The 24,645-nt window shown below is 41.3% G+C and overlaps 1 protein-coding gene across 2 annotated transcripts; it reads right to left on the reverse strand.

Moving 5' to 3' along the window:
- Nucleotides 1–5,552: 5,552 nt before the first annotated feature.
- NUDT4 (nudix hydrolase 4) lies at nt 5,553–21,826 on the reverse strand. Of its 2 annotated transcripts, none has more exons than XM_065886975.1 (5): nt 21,328–21,797; nt 11,404–11,514; nt 10,573–10,617; nt 8,651–8,738; nt 5,553–8,372 (listed from the first exon to the last, which is right to left on the reverse strand). In XM_065886975.1, exons 1-5 carry the CDS (start codon nt 21,424–21,426, stop codon nt 8,170–8,172), a joined length of 546 nt encoding a protein of 181 aa, XP_065743047.1. In that variant the 5' UTR covers nt 21,427–21,797; the 3' UTR covers nt 5,553–8,169. The 2 variants fall into 2 exon arrangements, with proteins under 2 accessions (XP_065743047.1, XP_065743048.1); XM_065886976.1 differs by having other exon boundaries at nt 7,712–8,372; nt 8,651–8,735; nt 21,328–21,826.
- Between the last annotated feature and the right edge of the window lie 2,819 nt (nt 21,827–24,645).

Below are 24,645 nucleotides of genomic sequence, written 5' to 3' on the forward strand. Positions count from 1 at the left end.
TGAAGTTCTGGCAGCAGCAGACATGACCTGGCTTATGTAGGGTACCTTCTGGGAGGAGCTGAGTAACAGCCATCCTAAGAAGAGCTTGTCATTCTTCTCTTAATTCAGTGACTCTCCAGCTTGTTAGAGTCCTCTCCCAGCCCACCTGCTCCTTTATGTAGTTCTTCTTGCTCGTAAGTCTTTGACTTTGTAACTACTAAGCTTATGGACACAGTTATTCGTCAAGTAAGAGTGCCTAATATGTGCCCAACACTGTACTACTTGTTGGGGATGATTAGGTGTATGAGACTGGCATGGGACGTTCCTTTGTGGACCTTCTAATCTAATGGGGGAGGGGGGCATGGACAAAGAGCAGTTTCCACTGTGATGGAGAAGGGAAGTAAGCACTTGGGAGGGGCCACTCTTCTGGATTCAACACCTCCAGGCTGGGGAACAGCATGTGCAAAGCCCTGCGAGAGGAAAAGAATCTGAATATATTGATAAGTGCTTCTTGAAAGTCAACTCTGCCCATTCAGAAGCTTTTCTGAAATCCTGAGGTATTAATAGGAGCTTCGTTTTTCATGTGATTTTTAAATTTTGTTGTCTCCTTTGCTGTGATTTGCTTCCACACTAGTTAGTCTTGGTCCTCTCAGAGGCTGTCTAATGAGATCTCAGATTTGAAATTATGTAGAACTTAAACTCTGTTCTACACCAAGAACACACTTTTAATAAAGTTTCAGAGCATTTAAAAATAAATCAATACACAGCAGCCATAGGTGCTATGGTTTAGCACTATTAAAGGAGAGTGTGGCGGGGAAATCTGGTATCCTTTAAGACATAAACACAATTTTAGCTAAATGGAACTAAATGGTATCATGGGAATGATAGGAATCGGCTTTATTTTTCTATTTGATGGTTCAGGAATCTGTTGGCTACTTACTCTAGCCACATCAACTTTTTGTTAGTTGCAGTAGCAAAGGTTTAAAAATACAGCCTTACCTACAAAAGGTGGCAAAAAAAAAAAAAATGCCGTGATTATAGGGCAGCTAATTCAACAGTCTATTTAAAAAAAGTATTTCATTGGAATAATGTATTTTGGGGCTGGGGGCAACATTTCATTTAGCTATTTAGCATGCTGCTTAGTTTAAGAAATATCAGGGGTTTATTTTTAAATGACTTGATCACAAAAGCAAAATATGTTGACTGTAATAACTTGAAATATTAAGAATAAAAATCTGTACTCCACCATCCAGACTGGTGATACTTTGTTTCCTTAACCAAATCCCCCACCCCCTGAGTTAATTTCCATTTTTATCATTGAGGTTGGAAATTGGGAGGATTTGTTCCAAGAGTTGGCTTTGCTACAGCTTTATGTTACAAATTGGACAAGTTCCCATTGGCTGCAAAACTGGGAGTTGGACTAAAGTTTTTCCTGTTAAGTATGGAACTCAACGTGAAGAGTCTGGGTCCTCCCTTCTCCCTGCAATTTCACCTTTGCTACCCTTTAGCTGATCTCATTTCGTATGTGCCAGTTGGCGTAGCATTTCGAAAGCGTATGAATGCAGACTTGATAACCAAGCTGAGCCACTGTGGACTTGATGTAGTTGTTTCTGGTTGGTTGGAGAAGCATATGGTAATTGTCTGAATATTTAGACCTTCCTTGTCTCGTAGCAGAGCAACTGAAATCCCATGATCTCGTAGACGTTCATTTTATGGTGCTCATTAAGGAGCTTTAACATTGCTCTGCTAAGCATTTTTACCTATGGGACAAAAAAAGTTTTAGGAATTATGAAAGATTTGATAACTCAGGTTCCTATCATGTGGAATAACTAGCACATTCCCACTTTACATATTCCTGATCCATATTCACCCACCATGTGACTCCTTTTGAAATAGTTTATGATCTAGATTAGTAAATCCCAATAACTCTTGTTTCATTATAACCTAGCAAGTTTACAAAGTATTCTGGCTTAGGTTCAACAGTAGACTACTCAAGATGACTTACTCAGAACTGTCAAAAGCAGTTATGTTGGTTACGATATGTTGGTTACACTAAATTTGAACTTGGTGCTGTTTTCCTTATGTTTTGGCAGGAAGCATCAGGACTGTGAGTAACCAAAAGAGTAGGGCCAAATTCTTGTAATCCGTGTTTTTTCATTCTGAAACGGTAAATATTTTGGGCTCTGCAGGCCATGAGTCTGCCTCGATTACTGAACTCTGCCAGTGTGGTGAGAAAGCATCCATAGACAATTTTAAACAAATGGGCATGCTGTGCTCTTCTCTAACAAAACTTTAATTTTCACGTCACAAGGTATTTTTTTCCCAACCACTAGAAATGTGAAAAACATTCCAAGTTTGTGGACTATACAAAAAACAGGCTGGGGACTCCATTTGGTCTGTAGGCTGAATTAACCCCTACCTCCTTGGCAGTGATTGATTATTCCACTGCTCTTGTGTTAGAACCGACGGAGATGTCTCTCCTCCCCCTTTTAAAAAGTGATACGGGGCTTCCTTGGTGGCGCAGTGGTTGAGAATCTGCCTGCTAATGCAGGGGACACGGGTTCGAGCCCTGGTCTGGGAAGATCCCACATGCCGCAGAGCAACTGGGCCCGTGAGCCACAACTGCTGAGCCTGCGCGTCTGGAGCCTGTGCTCCACAACAAGAGAGGCTGCAATAATGAGGGGCCCGTGCCCCACGATGAAGAGTGGCCGCCGCTTTCCACAACTAGAGAAAGCCCTCGCACAGAAATGAAGACCCAACACAGCCAAAAAAAAAAATAAGCCAAGCATTTGAAGCCCTTTAAAAAAAAAAAGTGATACGTTACTGTTACTCCAATAACGGAAAAGATTTGTGGTGCAGATTTCCTTTTTCTGCTTTGATAGTAATATATATTTTGATAAGTTATATACAGGTTGGGCACTTATAAAACCCAGTTTTTTCATTTGAGATTATTGAACATTTTCACACTGAAAATTTCTCAGAACGTTCACTTAAAAACTATATAGGATTTTATTTCTTTGGCTGCGCCTCTCGGCATGCAGGATCTTAGTTCCCCAACCAGGGATCGAACGCGTGCCTCCTGAAGTGGAAGTGCAGAATCTTAACCACTGGACTGGTAGGGAAGTCCCTATACAGGATTTTTAAAGGAAATCTGAAATCTGTACAGGCTCCTTTAAAAAATGTGACCTTAACAGGTAATGCTGTACTTTTTCAATTAGCATTATTGAAAGGACCTCCATCTGTGGCAGCACATTTCTTTGGTAGCTGTATAGTGTCTATCAAGTAGATGACCATAATTTAACCCCCAGTTTGTACATTTAAATTGATGCCAGTTTTATAAATAATGCAATACACATCTTTGACCATATTTTGATTTTGCAACTTGTTGAAGTATTTTTGTTGACTAGATTCCCAGAAGTGGAATTGGTGAAGGGGCTATATGCATTTAAAGATAGTTACTACTACTGTTGCTCTCAAAAAGGCCATACCAGTTTACTCTGCATCCTTAACCTGAATGCCATTTTTATGTCTATAATATTCCATTATATGGATATATTACTAGTTAACCATTACCCCTTTGGGCCTGGGCATTTTATTTCCATGTCTCACCACTTTGGTTGCCTTACCTTGGTAGGTACATCTGTGTCCACATTCCTGGAGATTAGATTCCTAGTGTAGTAACTTGATTAAAAGGTATTTTATTTCTTGATACACAGTAATAGCCAAGTATTTTTAATTTCACTAATTTGATTAAGGAATGAATTTGAGTAAAAATTGAGAAAAGCAGTTAAGAATTAACGGTGCTATTATAATGTCTGGCACTGGTGTTTAATTAGAACCAGGAAATGGGATGTCCAGAGGGTAGTATTCCACATATTGGGAAGAGTAACTTTTGGGATAATTAGTTGAAATCGCATCAAAGTAGAGGAATTTAAGACTAGCTTCTGGGGACTTCCCTGGTGGTGCAGTGGTTAAGAATCCGCCTGCCAACTCAGGGGACACAGGTTCGACCCCGGTCCAGGAAGATCCCACATGCAGCGCAGCAGCTAAGCCCATGTGCCACAACTACTGAAGCCCACACGCCTAGAGCCTGTGCTCAGAAGAGGAGCCACCGCAGTGAGAAGCCCGTGCACTGCGATGAAGAGTAGCTTCTGCCTGCCACAGCTAGAGAAAGCCCATGCACGGCAATGAAGACCCAACCCAGTCAAAAATAAAATTTTAAAAAAGCTAGTTTCAGAGTAAATTAGGGTCTTTGACATAATGCAATGCCAAGATGGCCCTTAGAAGCCTTCTCATCTTACTGCTAGAATTTAGCCAATGGCACTAGTCAGGAAGGTATTAAAAATGAGAGAAAGTAGCACCAGGGATGAGATCACTTTTCAACCTTTGTTCTACAATTCCATATAAAATGTATGTATATAAAGCATTTGATGGGGATCACATTTTTATATAAAATTTTGCTTTTGAAGATGGTACCTATATGTCTTAAAAAATAGATCTAACACCTTGAAAGACATTTTCTGATGTATAAATAAATATCACTCATCTCTACTTCACTAGAATATAAGCTCCTTGAGGGTACAAACTTGTTCTGTTCTGTAGCTCTACTGCTAGGCATAAAGCAGGTGCTGACTACTGTGCAGCTAATGGTAAAGAGTTGCATTAAAAATTTATGAAACAAGGTATTGGATGGAAACTTCGAGACAGTCAGCTACACAGCAACGTTCCAGCTGTCACAAATCCATTACAAACTATACTTCAATAAATACTCAACTAGTGTTTAGTCTGTGTAAGAGACATGTAGAGAATTCTTGTATTCCAACATGAAGACATTAGAAAATGCCAAGTTTTCTCTTTTCCTCCAATTTAACAATCCTAATCAAAAACCAAATGAGATTTGAGTAGAACTTTTATGTGAGGATTCTAAGGCTCATCTTAGGTAAATAATATTTTGGGTAAATATAATGGCCTCACCAGTCACCCTTTTAAAACAGAGCTGTAATAATTAATATGGGGACTTCCCAGGTGGTCCAGTGGTTAAGACTCCACACTCCCAATGCAGGGGGCCCGGGTTTGATGCCTGGTCAGGGAACTAGAGCCCACGTCCAGCAACTAAAGATCCTGCAGGTGGCAACGAAGATACTGAGTACCGCAACTAAGACCCAGCGCAACCAAAATAAATATTTAAAAAAAAATAATGTGATGGTAGTGTAGAAAGTGTCTGCAACATATTTCAGCAAAATACTCACAGAATAAGCCAAGAGCCCTTGAAAATTGTTAAAATAATTATAACACAAACCCCATTAGGAAAGGGGACTAGCAATAAATAAGACAACCACAGTGGCATGACTGGTGTCCAATAAGATGGAAAACATACATTAGGAGAGTAATGGCAACACCTTACTGGTGAGCTGTTCCTTTTAACTCAGTTCCACTAGTAAGGATCATAAAAGGGAAGTGTATAAATGAACTACTACTAAGAGATAATTATATGGCCACCCATGGGAAAACAGTAAAGTTGTTACTGTGGAATGCCAGACAAGTTTTCACTTGGACAGTGTTAAGATATGTTAAAAAAAAATTCATTTCCATTTTTTATTTGATGTTTCCAAATATAAAAAAAGTCAAGATTCTTACACCAATTATCTCAAATGAGACCATGCAAAGCAATTTGAAGTGTATACAACAATCATTCCCCCTTCAGTTTTGCTGCTTTATACAACTGTATGATCAACAGAAAATTGAATGGCATGTGCCTGGTTGGAAAATTTCACCGGTTTACAAACGAACGAATGAACAAACAAAAACCCAACAACACACATGCAAGATAGCTGCTACTTTGTGTCTGCGAATCAACTTACAAACTTTTTAAAATTTAGGAGCCACACGGAACTGAAAATTTTAGCTGCCCAATTTTATCCAACTACCCCACAGAAAGCACAAATGACAGTCCCAACACTGTAAACTTTTAAGAGTTGAGATAGTAGACAGTGTTTGTTATTTATAGTAGATTCAACTGTTGAGTCTGCAAATGTAGGCTTTTTTCTCTTAACAGAAATAAATCTCCTTAGCGCCTTTCCTCTAATTTTGCTAGGCTGGGTTCCAAAAGAATAGTGAAGAACCCTTCATGTGAAATTTAAAGTGTGACGACTGAAATATTCTGATGCATTATACAAATTTTTGCTAGTTGCATAGTAAAGACAGGTGGTTTGCTAAATGGCACTGAAGAAAACCCGACCCAGTGGCACTACTTAGTCCAAATGTTTCTGACCAAAGAAAATTATACAACAATATTTATAGGCTCACTTTTAAGAAATGGCTGACATTAATACTGTACATATTTTACATGTCAAATACATAGTCCAAGGGTTTATAAAATAAGTTCATGCATCATTACTTCTAATATCATATACAAGATACCCAGCCCTCCCCCCCCACTCCCAGTACTTCTGACAACATTTCAGGTGTACACAGTCTTATATACAAAAACAATCCAGTTTCTCTGCTGTGTTAAGTATATAATTTAAAGAAACTTCAGAGATCACTGAGGAAAAAACCCTTAGTCCATCGAAGATTGATACAAAGTGTCAATCTGTGGGATTTAAAATGTTTCCTTTTAAAAAAACACCCAGAATACATAACCTCTGTACAAAGAAAAATATAAAAATTCTGGATGATGTTTGATCACACTACATAATTTAGAATGAAATAGCATTGGTTAAAAGTTTTTCTACTTCACTCATTCCTTTGACAGCATTAATTTGTGAACTAATATTTATATTTAGTTCAGCTGCATTTATGGCACAAGATCTCATTTTCAAAACAGTGGCACCAATTTTCCTTAAGTGTAACAGCACTCTATTTTTAGCAGCAATTATATTTTTAAAGGTTAACAATTTATAGAACAAATGTATAACTATGCTTATTTTCTACTTTATATTCCACCAGTTACAATTATTTACAAGAAGCTAACGAATGTCTACATATGGAATCATCTTTCACTTGCCCCCACCTCATTTCTGACTTGGTCAGGGAAGTATAGGTGTTTCAGACAAGGTATTTATGTGTTTTAGATGGGATTCTTGGATTTAAGTGACTATAAAGACAAGTGTAAGACAAAGCAATTCTTAATTCAGGTATGTTCCAGTGCCCCAATATTTAGTTATATGATAAATAGTACCTACTGACCAGCTGTAAAAGATGAGATGTTCTAAGGTGCCTTAACAATCTAGGTCTGTAACAGCTGAACAAGAGGCCATTTCACTCAATTGTGATGCAGTCAGCACTGACTGGCATTTAAGGTGGTAACCAGCAAGTTTAACTGAAGAGATGTCACTGAATTAAAAAACTGGAAATATGTTTTTAAAAGCAATTTACATTGAAGGAAATATGGTTCTCATGTATTCTGTGTAAAGAGAGATTATGGATGAAGGGAATCGGCAATGGAGCATGCTAACTCAAATTCCATGAATACGGTTTTCGTGATGTTATGTACTACATGCATTTTGCTTACTGTACCTGCCTAACTATCACCAGCTCTACCGAGTTAAACTTTGTGTTAAAGGACTATTGAGTTTTAAGGGAACTGGCCATATCAGGTAGTTAGGGACATAATACCGGTTGTGAAAACTGCGACAAATGAGTTGACAAATTCCGGAAAATAGGGCCATATAGAAATAGTCCAAATCTGGAATCTATGAATCAAAATTGTGATCCTATGAAACAAGTTTTTGGGTTGATGGACTGCTTTAATATCAAGAATTACTGTCGTAAATTCCCACAACAGAAGGATTTGTTGAATATGTTAATACTGTGAAAGAGAAAACAATTTAGGGGAAAAATATACCCACAAATAAGCTGATCTGACAAAAACCACAGACTGACATCAAATGGACAAAAAACTGAAAAAAAATGCTGTGAAAATGCCAACCAAAATAATAAGGTTGGTGGGCTGGGGGCACAGTTAAGGCATCCAAAAAAAATTCCACATGGCTTTGGCTTATTAAAATATTTTACACTATTTTTTTTTTTTAAAGAAGATTTGAAAGCATCTGAAAAACATGCAGATTGTTTGAAAATCCTGCATGGCAAATTCAGACAGTTTGCAAGCGTCATTCAGATGTTTGCCAAGGATAATAAAGCCTCTGCCCACGAGACTGCACATGGTGGAAGAGGTCCTTCCAATTCTCTCTATCTTACACTAGACGGCAGCCCAGAGGTCTGTGCAGCAGTTACAAACAGGGTGTTACTATCTGGAAGGGAAGGGACTGTGGAATTTCCATTGGTTGGAGAACAACCCAGCTTTAGTTTTTCCAGGTACTCGGCATGTACAGGCTTATGACACTGGAGAACTTTGATGGCATCTTCTACTTTGAACCACTCTCTCTTTCTTCCTAAAAAACAGTATGAAATAAAAAATAATGAGGTCAATTTTAAAAAGCTATACACTATTAACAATGCCCCCTCAACTGTCTCCACAAATAATGACTATGTTTTTGGGAATGGCTTAGACAACAATATATTGGGGAACAATTTTAAGATAATTCAAATTTGGAGATGTATATTGATCTTCTCTAAAAAGTAACCCAACATAATTTAAGATGAAAACTGAATACACATATGTAGTATTTAAATTAAGAGAATTCAGATAGCAAAAGGAAAGGGAATTTACCTATATTAACAGAATCTTCCCAGTCTTCTAATATTTCAGTGACAGTAAGAACATAAACATATGTTCTGTGCTTTCGGTCTTGGTTCTGCTTGAATATAAAAAGAAAAGCATTTTAATCTACAAGAGCTAGCCATATACACATTTTCGTGTGAAAAATTCAGTGTGGCATACATTAGCATAGTCTATTTGCCAATATAGACAAGTATACTCAGTCATATAACCCAGCCTAAAAGTGAGTTTATATGAGACAAAGTATTTAAAATGGTGAAATTAGCTCCCAATACTAAACTTTTAGCACTTTGATTTCTGTCCATTAGACAATTTTCATAAAGAAAATCTTAAGATTGGAATGGAATCTATATTAAAAGAACTGCATTCCTGTCATCTTTATCCTAGGTCCTATTCCTGTGGGCTAATCCCAACAGTCTTTTCTGACTATGGAAACTGCTTCCTTTAGGACCTCTGTAGAAGAGCAAATAGCCCCAGTTCCTTTAGAACATGCCTCTTAGAGGGTCACAAGATGCATACAGAGCACAGCCCTATTAACCTAGACCAGGGCCTCTCAACCGTGACCATCTACTTCATCACCCAGGATGAAAATTTTTTTTAAGAGACACTGATTCAGTGAGTCTGAGAGGAGGCCTAAGTATTTAAAAGCTTCCAGGTGAACTATGCGCAGCAAAGGTTGAGAATAATACCTAGGATAGTCCATTTCTGGAACGTTACATTGATATTTTAGTCCTATATGCCCAAACTCAATTTTTAACCATATTAAAACTGCTGCCTAGCCTTGTCTCTAGGTTCAAAATTAAACCCAAGTTGGCCTTAAGATGAAGGGGCTCATCTTCATCTTGACTAAAGTTAGCCTTGTTTGCTATAGTCTAAGACTTTAGATAATTGCCCTATTTTTTTTTCTACCACAAATCACCTGAGCAATCCACTCATTCAGTGTCTTATGTCTTTGAGAATGAAAGAAAACTCGCAATATGTTTTCCAGTTTAACCAGGAGATGGTGCTATATAACTGGCTAAAGCAAGTGCTGAATTCTGCAAAATTCTGAATAGTTATCTTAAGAACTCTATTCTTAACAATTACTGTATTCTGGAAGTCATCAATTCTATCAAGTGCTGTACAATCAGAATTTTTTCTGAATCCCTGTAAAAGGCTTAAAATTAAAATCTGTAAGGACTGTATTTATATAGTCCTACCAGCAGGACTAAACTAACACTTAAATAATATCTAAGTGTTACTTAGGAAAAAAAGTAGGGAAAAAAAAGTCACAATGTATCTGATATACCATGTATCTAGGTCTGAATTTTGGATGAAAATATATTTGAGAACAGCTTGGGTCTCATGACCTGACCTCATTTCTCCCCACCTTCCATAGAATACTTGTCACTTCCAAATTTCCTCTCCACAAATTCCATTCTGACTTCAGTCATAACAAATTATACAAGAAAATTCTACGCTTCTAGTATCTAGTCTGTGTATCTGAGTTCTGCATCCTCATGGTGTCCTTTCAGGATAAAGTCATTATGTATATCACCCAATGTTACATGCTGAAGGCAAAGGGTACATTTCAAGACACTATCCATTAGAAACCTAAGCCCTTAGGTGATACTAAGGATATCACCTCCTAAAAAGTCTATACCTAAACTGTATACAGTGAACCAAGAGGTAAGTCTGTCTATATCAGCCCCACTGCATTGTCATATAAAACAAATTACCACTGTAATAATGCTGTATAAAATTCATGGTATACGAAAGTCAAGCAGCTTTTACTTCCCTCCCTCCTAATCCTTATGACTTGCTTGCCTACTGATAGTTTTAGAGGAATGTCTAGTTCAGGCTGCTGGCCTGTTAGGAAGAAAGAAATCATCAATTCTATCATCAGCAAGATGAGGATTACTTTTGTAACTCACCTCAAATATGCCCAGGAGTCTACCCAATTTTCCTTTGACTCCAGCCTATTAAAAAAAGATGAAATGTAAAAATTTTACCTCTACATAACAAAATTTATATGCAAGTTATTTTCTATGTGTTACACTTCCACTGCACAGTCCTGTTCCTTTTACCTAGTACTGGGACACTGGAACTTCAGTGTGTGCCCCATTCAAACCCATACTGCAAAATAACAAACTGGCACATGCTGTCTCCTAGAGGATGCTCATCCCTTAAGACCCGTCTCTAGGAAACCTTTCCAATTATGCACCAACACCCAATGAGAGCCTTACCATTCACTTCTCATTTATGCCCTAAATGCTGTTCAAGTTTTTATGGCACTTGATCTATGCTGTTTTGCCCCTGAGTAAAAGCAAGTTCTATCTCTCATCAGGTGTGAGAAGACAGGCAGGCCAAGTGTGCTTTTGTGCATGTGTGTGCCCTTATTTTACTGAACTTTAAGAATAAGCCAGTAAAATAAAAGCAACTGGCTTTTTTATTCATTTGAAAAGGAACTGTAGCATATGAGGAATGTCTCTGTGCATGTTTGCTCAGTTAATACAAACCTTGCTCTGGGGCAAGGCCATCATGTTATATGTTGATCACCAATCAGACTTACTGTCTATTTTTACCAGGTAGAAAAAAAAACCTGCTTAGCAAAGCACTAGCTGTAGTCACATGCTTTAAAATGTTGAATTAGACAACCAAACAGCACCTGTGGGATCTGCCTGTCTTCTTGCCTTCTCCCCGGTGTACGCAGCAAAGTGCCTTGTTTGTGAATCTCACCCAGAACATGCTACTCTTCATCTTACCTCTTCATAAACCTCCCTCACAGCAGCACCGCCAGGCTCCTCCTCGGGCTCCATTCCTCCTCCTGGGACAATCCATTGATCTGGGTACCGACTGCTGCTCACCAACAGCACCTGCAAGATCGACCATAATTGTAAACCCCAGCCCCAGAAGCACATTCACATTCATTTCCCCATGCTACAACAGCAGAATTGGGCAACTGCAACAGAAACGGTATGACCCACAAAGCCTAAAACGCTGTTTGGCCTTTGCAGGAAACTCTGCAAATCTGGGTCAAGAACAGTATTAAGATTGAAATGTGCACACACTTAAAAAGAAACAAACAAAAACAAACACTGTATTATCACAGAGTAGTATCCTATTAGTTCACTTTTTAATGGTATCTGAAACAGGAAATATATATTCATCCTATAAGTGAAAATTTGTGTGCCAGGTTAGGTTAGAATTCACCGAAGTTGGGGGGGTGGAGAAAGGCTATGATAAATAACCAAATAATGTTCATGAAGGTAACATCTTGACCAACTTCAACAAAAATGTCTGCAAAATTACCTTAGTATATTGCCTTCAAGTAAATGCAAAGAATTCTCACCAGAAATCAATCAACTGAGAGCAAAGCTTGATCCCCAATGCAGGTTCTGGTTTTCTGACACTGTGCCAGCTTTCTGCCCAGCTTCCTCCCTACTGCCAGAGGAACGGATGGCCCTCAGGAGTTCACAGCCAGCCCAAAATTCACCTACTTGAGTAAGTTGCCAGAACTCAACCTTCCCCAAATGGAAAGTTCCAGGCTGACAGTAGTAGTTTAGCAAGTCCCACCTTTCCCCCAAACCTCTAAAACAGGGTTGGAAGATGAGGGAACACCTGTCCAGGTGCACAATCCCCCTCAACTTGAAAAAAAGCAGCACACCTTTGCCTATGGACACACCATCACCACGGAGCAGTGGATCAACTAATGCTCCAGTGATCTGAGCTCCGTTTCTCTCATTCTTGATCTGGATAGGACTCTACTGCTCCTACCAGCATCACTCCTCCAAGTATATAACTGGCAGAACAGTGGCAAGTCCAGAGAAAGCACTGTAAATGAACCCAACAGTTGACAAAGCCTTAGCTAAAGTACTAATGGCTGACACTGAGGGAACCACCAAGTCCAAATATAGCAATTTTGGTAAAGTAAAATGTAAGACAGCCTTAAATTTAAGCTTTCTTAAGTATTAGCAAATAGGGCTTATGTATCAAAATTAGAAACTAAAGAGCCAGAATAAACAAATCTAGCAAGAACTAGAAAGCACAGGTTTCAACTTGAAGATGTTTATAACTCTACTAATCATAAACAAGATGTGTTTCATTCCTTGATGCACACGGTGATGGGTACCAGTGTCGTCCTCTGTAAAAAGAAGTAACTATCCTTTCAAGACTGTTGAGTGTTAGTATTAAATACCTTAGATCCTAGACTAAATACTCACTGTTGGCCATTACTAGCTCTTCTGCTTTCCCACCAATTGAGTTGAATTAGCCTATCAAGACAAGCTTGTTGGGATGTCCCTGGTGGCGCAGTGGTTAAGAATCCACTTGCCAATGCAAGGGACACGGGTTTGATCCCAGTCCGGGAAGATCCCACATACCGCGGAGCAACTAAGCCCGTGTGCCACAAATACTGAGCCTGTGCTCTAGAGGCTGCGAGCCATAACTGGGCCCGCAAGCCACAGCTACCGAAGCCCGTGCGCCGAGAGCCCGTGTTCTGCAACAAGAGAAGCCACCGCAATGAGAAGCCAGCACACAGCAACAAAGAGTAACTTCTGCTCTCCACAACTAGAGAAAGCCTGAGCACAACAAAGACCCAACCCAGCAAAAAATAAATAAATTAAAAAAAAAAAAAGATAAGCTTGCTCCCCAAATTTTGCCAGTTGTACTTGTTTTTATAATTACTGACAGTTAATGATAAATGACAGCAAGAAGGAATTAAAAATGGGTCTGCAAAGATTCATTAAAAATGTGTTATTAAAAACTGCTATCAAGGACTTCCCTAGTGACGCAGTGGTTAAGAATCTGCCTGCCAATGCAGGGGACACGGGTTCGAGCCCTGGTCTGGGAAGGTCCTACATGCTGCGGAGCAACTAAGTCTGTGAGCGACAACTACTGAGCCCGTGTGCCACAACTACTGAAGCCCGCGAGCCTCAACTTCTGAGCCCACGAGCCACAACCACTGAGCCCATGTGCTGCAACTACTGAAGCCTGCACACCTAGAGCCCATGCTCCGCAAGAGAAGCTACCACAACGAGAAGCCCGCACACAGCACGCAGAGTAGCCCTTGCTTGCTGAAACTAGAGAAAGCCCGCATGCAGCAACGAAGACCCAACACAGCCAAAAATAAATAATAAAAATACATTTAAAAAAATTGCTATCAAATTAAGTATGGATGAGATACTAAAAAAAGACTACAAGAAGGAAATTTTAAAAATCCAGAAAGTTAAAATTCTACTCTGTACAAAGTGAACTGCAAATCAGATTTCACCTTTGTATTTTATTCAAAAACGAGACTTGCCAAGAATCTACGGTATTCAAAGACTCTGACCCTATTATCAAGACTGGCAAATGAATGTAAGTTTTTAAGTTAAAACAAAAATGTTTAAGGTACCAAAGTGTTATATCTTACATCAAGGGAGAAGTAAATGGTAACCACCAGTCCTGACCACAGAGTTGGAAGCCTCTTTTCCTGGTTACTAGGTGTGAGTTAGGGATAATCTGGTTTCTATTATCCAAACAAAGTTCTTACTACACAATGCTATGCTCTCTAAGCAACCTCCTTGATTACCTTCATAATGGAACAGGACAGTGCAGGTGGCTAGCCACCAGAAAAGTACATCTTCATTTAGTAAACAGGGAGTTTCAAAACCATCAATATTTATAATGTTTGAGTTCTGAAAAAATGAAATTCAGCGTCATATATCTAGGTCAATGACTATTATGTTCCTATTTGACCAAGACAGTCTTTAAGAACTAAATTACATAAGGTTAATAATGTTGAAAAACAATTAGTACAGTCTGTGCCTGTTTTTGAACTAACACTTAAGCTTCCGATTTAAAACCAAATCTTTATCTACAGGAGATCACTATCATATGACTAAGCTTCTCTTCCAAATGATTTAGCTGAAATCAAGAACTTATGATGCTGCAAGAGTCTCCTGACATTCCAAAGTGATTAAATTTGATTAAACCATTAACTTCAAATGTATCTTTTAAAAAAATGGTCAATTTAAAATGAGTAATACCTAAGGTATACCATCTAATGTTTAGATGATCAGCATCTAAACAACTAACTTAAGAGATCTGATAACAAGCCTTTGGTGATGGTACAGATTTGGAAACCAGTATGTTATTAAGTACTTGCCTACTCGTCCTGAGTACTTTATTTGGAGTTCAAATGAGGTCAAGGCTACATGGGGGGTGTGGGGGGGAAGGAGGATGGTGATTAAGAAACAGCAAGAGGGCTTCCCTGGTGGCACAGCAGTTGAGAGTCTGCCTGCCGATGCAGGGGACACGGGTTCGTGCCCCGGTCAGGGAAGATCCCACATGCTGCGGAGCGGCTGGGCCCGTGAGCCATGGCTGCTGAGCCTGCGAGTCCGGAGCCTGTGCTCCGCAATGGGAAAGGCCACAACAGTGAGAGGCCCGCGTACAGAAAAAAAAAAAAAAGAGCAAGAACTGAGGGATATATTCCATAGACAAGAATCAACAGAATTATGGCAGAGGTCTGCCAGGGTAGAAGAAACAAATCTGAACACCATAAGCAGAAACAAGGACAATTAAAACCCCTTCTACACATTGGAAGAATCAAAACCTATAGAACCATATCACAAAGCATTATTATTCAATATCTCCCTCTCACCCCCTGCAAAGCCATCTAAACATTCTATAACATCCCCAATGTAGTAGAGCTATAATGTAGCTTTAGCAATGCTAACTAATGCTCTAAGAATGGTGTTACTAAAAACAAACAAAAACTTCTAGAGAAAAGGGTTCTCAGACTATCCACTTCCATCTATACTTTGTCTCAAAATAATGCTTATCACAATTTTTAAATTCTATGGTTGCATTAACTTTTACAAACTTCTTTCTTCCCTCAGACTTCCAAAAAGAATCCATAATTTTACAGGCTCCAAAATCCTAGGTTGCCTCTTAGACGTCTGTGATGCAAAATCTGAGAGAAAGTGGTGAAATTTGCTGGAGGTTAAAACAATCTACACTGTAAGGAAGTGAGAGAGAGTGAAGGGAGTGGGGATAAGGTGTTAAAGACAAAAGGGATGAGGGTACAGAGCAGTTGCTATGAAGTAAGTCTACTGATATTTACCACTAAACATATATAAGGATATGAATATATTTATACTTATATATTACCGTTATTTATTAAGGAAATGACCAATGCTTTAAAAAAAAAAGAACGGTATTACTGAAGTAACAAAGGATAGGTTACAAAAGCTTATTCAGTAAGAGGATACATCAACAGCTGACAGAGCCATACATGGTCATTCACAGGTTTTAAATTCCATTTCAACTACTTTTCTAGGCATATAAGATTTTATGCACCCAACAAGTTGACAGTCTGTCACCACATTAGTGACAAGATGACAAAGATGAAAGTAAACATTTTAACCTTCCAGATAAGCCAAAGCTGAGACCAAAGGAAAGATTTATAAAAAGGAGGCTAGTCCACCCACCAAGTTGCAGCGCTGGACTTGAATCACACTCAAACCCCAAAGCCAATGGCATTAGAGTGGTGAAAAGTGAAGACACTTCTTCCCCTGATTCAACCTGACCACTTTCATATCAGCATTCCTCCTACTGCACTATCAGACCTTATCCCTCTTCATGTACTGGGTAATTTATCAGAATAAAACACTATTCACCTGGCATTGTTGAGAAGTCATTTCTCACATTTGTCTTTTTCTTAGATACCTAAGATTTTAAGATTTGGAACAGAAGTATTCCTCACTTTTAGTAGCAACAGTATAGTGATAGTGGTCCACTTGGAACCAGTCCTGAGTCTTGCTGGACAAAGCTTTGTCTGTGAATTGGAATAACCTATAATATAGATTCTATACCCTATATTGCCAAGTCCTCCTCACTGGGGATGCGTAAAAGCGTGTAAACTAGAAAACGCTGTTCAATGTCTATATAATGCAGTCATGCCCTCAGAGGCTGGAGGTACATGGGATTGTTAGTTCCCTACACCAAGGGGCCCCAAATTGCCCTTCGTGTTTCAGCTTTTACCCTTAGAACCGCTCTGGGTCATGGCCCGCTGCCACAAACAACTAGTCACTACAAACTACCGCTTCTTTCCTAGAAAAAACAAAGCTATCCAGAGAACCCCTCAAGTGATGCCTAAATCTAAGAATGAAGAATTTTATTTTGTGAATTGTAGCTATTTAGAAGCTGTTTTGGGGTTGTTGTTCTTTCCTCCCACATTATCATGAATAAGGATAGCATGAATGGTTAAAACTAGCTCTACCGTACTTAACTGTTTCATAGGCATTTAGCCAAAATTAGGCCCGCAGCATATTAGGAACACCTACTACACACATACACATTTTAAAAGATAGTAAGTTACAACAATAGTTATTATATCCACTAACCACTACCAACTGCTATTACTAAGCAAACTAGTACTACTTTTTTGGGCTATAGAGGCAGAGTGCTATAAGAAGATCAGAAGTAACAGTGTATTGTGTTGAAAATGTGTTTAACCCAAATTAGATTATATGGATTGGTAGATAATGGTAAGTTGGGTTGACCATGACTTTTTCTCCTAGCATGTTAATGTTCTGAAGTGATGAGGTAAACTTTTACAAAATTAGAGAATGCCTTGGCGCTAAACCAAAATCACAAGAATAAAACCAGAGGCGAATCGTACAGAAGTGCCTTCCCTTGAAGGAAGTGGCTGGCTGAGTAGGCGAAGTAGCCCTTCTCTAGGTCTGGGAGAGCTGCGGGCCAGGATGAAGAGGGCTGGTGACATTTTCCTGGATTTAGAAAAGGCTACCTTTGGATAGTTAATTCTGATGAAAGTGGTTTCCATTTGAAGCATCTTCAAGGACTTAAATCTCTAAGGAAATAAGAGTCCCAGAATATATGTCTGAAAAGGATTGTTGATCCTAGGGGTTAAAATGCTAGTAGGGAGAAGAATTAATATTAGTTTTTGTTTATGAGAGCTCTGGTTTTAGAGTTCCGTAGGCTTTGAGACTCTACTCTTCCCAGCAAGTCTTAGTTTTAGTGCATGATTTTGTAGAATGCAGACATTTTGGAAACATACATTCTGCATTGAGATTCTACTATCTGTAGAATGCAGCCCCTGGCTCAGGGAGCTTAAAAATTCATTGGGGGCTTCCATGGTGGCGCAGTGGTTGAGAGTCTGCCTGCCGATGCAGGGGACACGGGTTCATGCCCTGGTCCGGGAAGATCCCACATGCCGCGGAGCGGCTGGGCCCGTGAGCCATGGCCGCTGAGCCTGCGCGTCCGGAGCCTGTGCTCCGCAACAGGAGAGGCCACAACAGTGAGAGGCCCGTGTACCACAAAAAAAAAAAAGTTAATTGGAACAAAAAGTCCAAATGGAAGTTCTTAAGACTCTTTGTCTATGTTTCCCACTTGCAACTGTGCCTGGATTCCACCCAGGATCAAGTCATTTCTATTTCTCTCTTTAGAATTCTAGCCTATTTTGCTGCCAGATCATTCTCAAACTTGAATACATCTAAAATCAAAATATTCCTTGTCCAAAAGTAAGAGTTCTTTTCTTGCCTAGCAATTCCTTAACCTTACATTTAAGGTGCTCTTTGTTTTTCATCCATGATTTGTTCTATGCTATCCTAAGCTGCAGCTTAACTAGACCACAGCCCCAAGTCTTGCTGTTTGTGATGCTTGGTCCTTCCTTTCCCACTCACTGAAATCCAACTCCAAATGACTCACGTTGAATCTTAACCCTGGAGTACCTGATGGTACTTTTAACCTTATTTTATTTCCTTTTTATCAATTATTTGTCTAACCTCCTGCTGTACAGCATGTTCCTTACCAGGTGACACTTTTCATCTTTGCATCCCTGTTCCAACTATCATATATGCAAATATGTTCAATGGAATCCATTTCGGGTTACCTTTTGTGAATGTATTGTCCACTTTCACTGCACAAGCAGAGTATCTCAGCTACTCTATGGAACACTTACTTGTTGCCTTGACTGGAAGCCCAACTGTCAAAAGTAAGGGTGGTTCCCCACAGAAATAACTAGCTGGAGAGAGGATCAAGTGAACATGAGATTTAGAAATAAAGGGGTTCAAAATGATCTGCCAGCTTCTGTGACCTCGAGACAAGTTACTTCTGCTGCCTAATTTCTTCCTATACAAATGCTAATGCTTATTATTTAGCTCACAGGGCAGAAAGAGATACAATGGGAAAGTACATAAAACCACACCCAAAAGAATAAAGACTCCTGCTGTTAGAACATCTTTCCTTCCTACAATAACCTATTCTAAAGTAAGGTCTACTGAGACCCCCTTCAGTACAGACAGCCAGACTAGAATACTGCATAGCTTTTGAAGGTCAAACGGCAATTACTATTTTATTTCAACTTACATTCTATAAACACAACTACAGAAATGAAGATCTTGAAGATCTAAACCAGACATTAAAGAGCATATTCTCTAACAAACCGATTCACTTGGTCTCACAACCTCCAGGTTGTCAAAGTTTTATGCAATGAACTTATCTACTAAATTCTCCAAATCTTGCTCTTTACTTCATTTTATAATGGCACTGGTCTCTTGAGTCGACCAGAGGCTAGGAATTTAGCATTTATTACAGTAGAAACAATTTCAAAGCCCAAAAACTCACTTATTTGCTAAGGTTAACTTCTGAAGCTCTCCTCAGACTTTGCTTTACCATTCACACAATACAGATCATTTTAATTTCCTCCAATTTCCCATATCTTCCCCTGGGAACTTTTGTTTTTACAAAGCCTGAATTCCAAGTTCACGTTATGGCCAGACTTCAAAGTCACTACTTTCGCAAAGTCTTCCAAGCTCAGCCTCACAAAATCTCACTCATTCAAGCAAATCTCGTGTGCCCAGTCGCTAGGGACTGAGCCCTGTGTTAAGAGCCCAGAATCAGGAGTAGGGACCCGATGCTGAATTCCAACTCTACCACTTCCTAATTACGTCATTTTGGGCAAAGTACTTATGCTTTCAACTGTCTCCTCACCTATAAACCTGCACTAAGAGGATTAAATGTAACTAACTTAAAGGTGTTCAGGCAGTGCCCAGCACCTAGTAAGCACCCAACTAAGAAAATAATTACACAATAGGGAGCCAATCAGGTAAGATTCTTGACCTATCTTGATCACTTCTGGCTACTGTATTATTTTATATTCAAAGTTTGCTTTGTCCTAACATGGTCCTTCCCTCAAGGGCCTTCTAATCTTTTTAACAGAATGCACTTAAAACTTGTTGACTTTGTAAATGCTAAAAACCTTTCCCTCTCTACTTTCTGGCTCTCCTAAATAGGCCCAGTTCAAAGACACCAATTTCCCTTGAAAACTCTTCTGGAATTTAAGTTTAACCACTTAGAGACCCCCAACTGAGCACCAGATCAGCACTAAAGGGCTTGGTTTCTTTTCAAAATATAAAGGCAAGACAAGAGTTTGAAGAGCACCATTCTGAGGCACTTTGATCTTTGTTAGCATAGTAAGAACAACTAAGCCACTGAGAGTACGCTATGTCATACTCACCCTAACTACAGGGACTGGCAATAAGGAAGCCAGTAAATGCCCGTCTCCAGCTTTAGCCTGTAATTTTATTGGACATAATTGGTAATGGAAGTAGAACTCAGAATGTTAATGCTTTCCCTGTCTAACCATTTTAGAAGTGGCAATGCTAAAAGATTTTCATCGGCTACCAATCGACTATTATTGCTCTATGGAAATTTAAAGCAGTGAACCATTTTTAAATTAAATAAATGTAACAAATAAATAAAAACTGTTCTCCAGGAAAACCTCAACGGCCTCACTATCAACCCAATGCTGATGGGTGAATTACAGAAGACTGACTGCTGCTTCCTTTTAGAAAAAGACTGCTTCTCTCCAGATGTCAAGCCAAACATAGCAAAGCAGCTCTGATAAATATGCAGAGAGCTAGAGGTTACTGTCTGAAAATGGCAACTTTGCCCAACTCTAGTCCATCTTCTCCCTTCTGGTGTGACTCCACATTTTTCACTACCCATCATTCTATAGCCAGAAAACTTTCCAAGAGTAGGCCTTGTTTAAAAAAAAAAAGTCAAGTATAAATATGCCAAGTGCTTGTAAGTTAAAGGATCCACTTGAAAGTGGAAATGACAGAACTAGATCGAATGAGTTTTTATTTTAAAGCACGGGGACTGGATATTCCATAATCACGCCTACATTTAACTGAAACCGCAAACTGCTGTAACGGGAGGAAAATGTAACAGAGGCAGACGGGCTTGGGCTGCAACACTCACGCCATTGCTACCCTCTCTGTTACAACTCAAGGTTTTATCTCGCTCCACGCTCAGTTCGCAGGTTAAAGTGGTAACTCCCCCTAGGCGGGACCTAGACGGCCCGGGACCTTTCCGGGGGCAAGGAGGCGTCTCGGCCTCCTGTCCTAACCACGACCCAGTGGGAGAGCATAGGGCTGGGCGAGCCCCTTTGTTTCCACAATCAACCCAGTGAAAGGAAGGAAGGAGGGAGGGAGGGCGGGAGAGAAGGAGGGAGTGGGCTAATCCCTTCCAGCCCTGGGGCCAGACGGAGGGTCCACTGGGAAGGGGATGCAAAAAGGCAAGGGCAAGGGCAAGGACCCTCCTACTCCGGCCAGCCCGAACACCCACCCCAACCCCGCCCCGGCGCCCCCGAGGAGGGCACCGAGCGCGCCGACCGCCCTCACCTCGTCCTCCTGCTCGCTCCGGAAGCACAGGCACGCAGCCCGCTTCTTGAAGCCCTCGCGGTCATAGGTCCGCGTCTGGTTGGGCTTGAACTTCATCATAGAGGCGGGCTCTTGCTGCCGCTGCTGCTCCGGCCGCCGCCGCGGGGGCCTGGCCGCCGCCACCCGGCCGGGGAGTGGGGGCGAAGGCGAGTCGGGGAGCAAGAAGGCGAGGCGGCGGCGCGGGGAAGGGCAGCGAGGCCGGGTCAGTCCCGGAGCCGGCGGCCGTTCCGACGCGGTGCTGGGCGCGAGCGCCGGTCACTGGAGCCCGGGTGCCGGAGAGGAAGCGTCGCTTCTTCCCGGGCGTCCGCCGCTCTCCATGGAGCCCGCCGCCCGCTCGCCTCCGCTCTCTCCTGCTGCTGCAGCCGCCGCCACCGCCGCCGGAGAAAGAGCGAGGCTCGAGGACCGCGCCACGAGGAGACAGTGGCAGGAACTGGCACCGACTGGGCAGCAGCGCCGCGGCAGCTTCGCACCGCCCCCTCCGCCGTATTTAAGGGGACCGCGCACGCCCCGCCCTCAGGCGCGCCGCTCTGCGCGCGCCTCCGCGCCTGCGTGCCGAGACCGCTGAGGTGGGGGAGGGGCGGCGGGGACGGGGCTTCGGCCTTCAGGCTGCTGGATTTCGGCGGGGCCGGAGGGCTAGAGCTTCAGCTCGGCGTGGGAGGACCGGACTCCAAAATGCCAGCGAAGGGACGGAAGCAAAGACCCTTACCTCCCTGTTTATAAATCCCGTTATTTTACCTGTGAGGGTCTTAAATAGCCTCTCCGCGAGAGGGGGTCTAACCACATACCTCCTCAGAAAAGTCGCTCCCTGGTCAGAAAATGCCTGGCGGCGTCGCCGCGATGGCAGTCTCCGCAGTGACTGTGTACACGTCCAGAGAGCGCCCGTCAAGTGCGGGGACAGAAGACAGTGGAGGCCTGGAAAGGTGAAGACGTTGGTTAAGAGGTTTTACTGTTTTTGTTTTCCAGGGGAAGGGAGAAGGCAGATTTCCTTTTTGTTTTTCAGTCTTTGGTTGGGGGTAGCGTCGCTTATATTCCCTCAAGAGTCAACTCAAGCTTAAACGTTTGTTTGAAGCCCTGGATAACGTCTCTCACTTTGTCCCACCCTCCAGAATGCATTCATTAATGCCGGCAATGGCTAATATCTCCTAAGTGTATCTCATGCTGAGTTAACAGGCACAGCCAGGTGCTGGGGGCACAACGCTAAATAGAGTGGAATGTCTGCTCTCTAGGGGCGTACAGTCTCTCGGGGACTTGGGACAAACAATTTTTTGGGACAAACAAGCGGCAAGATGGGAGCCAGGAGGCCTGTCTTAGTGTTAAGGAAGGTGGTAAGGAAGCTCAGGGGAGCCCCTCACCCCCTCCATCCTGTCCTGCTCACAGAGCCCGGGCCTCTTAGGTCCTGACCCATTTGACACTTCAGTCTTCATTCCTGGAGGGCCTACTGAGTGCCAGGCGCTGGCATCTAAAACCAGCGCCTGCCGTGCCAGGAACGTAGGCACCTGAGAGCAGACAGTCAATCACACAAGTACATGTAAAACTACAAATGTGACAAGGTCTCAGGTGGTAGATGGTTTAATGGGGAGATTTGACCAGTTCTGCAAGTCAGAGAAGGCAGCAGGGCAGGAGCTGAGGTTGAAGGAGGAGCTAAGTAGACTGGGAGCCTGGTGCAGTTTTAAGGCTGGGAGAACTGGGAATTACACAAAGTCCAGAGGGGGAGGGAGTGAGGAGAGTTTGTAGAAATGAAAGAAAAAGGCCAGTGTGCCTGCACCACGGGTGTGGGGAGGTGGGTTCCATCTCTGGCCCAGGGAACTGTGGGGGCTGACTGTTCAGAGCCTGGGGGCCCTTGGAGAGCTCAAAGTGGGCATTGGTCTTCTTTTTCTAGGCTCTGACCTCCTTTAGGTTAAGAACTGTTGCATCTAACTCATCTTCTTGCATCAGGTGCAAGTTTGTACAATGACTTAATGTTGAATAAGTGATTTAAGGAATGAGATTTTTACCAAGGTACAATTGGAAACCTTATCAAGTCTGTGCAGACATTTTCTAAGCCTTAGCTTTCTTAAAGAAACCATTTGAAGTTTATTTCCAGAGTTACAAACAGGGATAGAGCACAGCTAGCTAGGGACCCCAGTACAGCTAATATATAAATATTGTTTTTAGATAATTGGCTCAAATTGATAAAGTGATAATCTCACTGAAGTCTTTTTAAGTGACAAGGAAGATTACGTTTCTCTTTGCTTAAAACTCTTCAAAGGTCTGTCTTCTAGTTGGCGTTCACTAAATGCTGATTGACTGAATGTTGGTTCACTCAAGTCCTTCCCATTTTAGTAATTACATGAGCCGAAGCATGAATCAGAATTAACTGGGGAGGACTGAGGAGATGCCTGGAACCAACTCACCAAAGGCAGGAAAAGCAGCAGCACAAAACTAGTGAGCAGGAGAACAGGGTCACTTGCTTCCAGCTCCAGACCATAGGGCTTGGTTGAAAAGATCTTGAGTTCAGGTCTCACATGTACTCAATTACTATATGTAGCTTTTCTCACCTCTCAAGTGGGTATAATATGATTTATACCACCTTGTACAAAGCTTAACTATGATATCACAGTGGCTCTGAAAATCCTTTAAAACTAGAAAGCATTTAAAGAAACATAAGATTAAGTTATTAATGAGGAAATTTTCATTGCAGATCTCTTTCTCCCTCCTTTTCTCAAGGAGTAGAGGAGTAATGGAGAGGGCCAGGTGCTTGGGGAGGGCTGCGGATTCTCACACTGTGAGGGAAGGTCTATTTAAAAGGAATTATGCAACAAATCATTTAAAATGAAGAATGTTTTGATACTATGAATAACTGCCCCCTCCCCTTTTTGTTAACTGATTAACTTACTATATTATTGCAATGATTTGAGAGGGACCTAACAGAAGGAAACTTGTGTGACTGAAATGAGAGAATAGTGAAAGGCTGACTTTACAAATGTTAGGTCTTCATTTTCCTGTGTCAGTTCCTCATTATTAGGGTGCACACCCCAGCCTGAAGCTCCCTGCTTAGTGTTGTCTAATGTGTATTATGCATGATCTGAAATGCACTGTTCAAAGCTTAGATCATATCTAGTCAGATCACAGTGGAGATGGAAGCAAGGTTGTTTTTCCTCCTCAGGGCCAGTAAGGACTGGGCTGCACAGGCGGGTTCCCTTGGGGATCAGAGTCCAATTTCAGGTTAATTTCTGTTTAGTTCACTTACCACAGTATTGTCTTACCTAGAACTTACTATACACAGAGCCATTTCTTGTA

The sequence above is a fragment of the Phocoena phocoena genome, chromosome 11 (genome assembly GCF_963924675.1).
Source record: "Phocoena phocoena chromosome 11, mPhoPho1.1, whole genome shotgun sequence".
Classification (NCBI taxonomy): domain Eukaryota; kingdom Metazoa; phylum Chordata; class Mammalia; order Artiodactyla; family Phocoenidae; genus Phocoena; species Phocoena phocoena.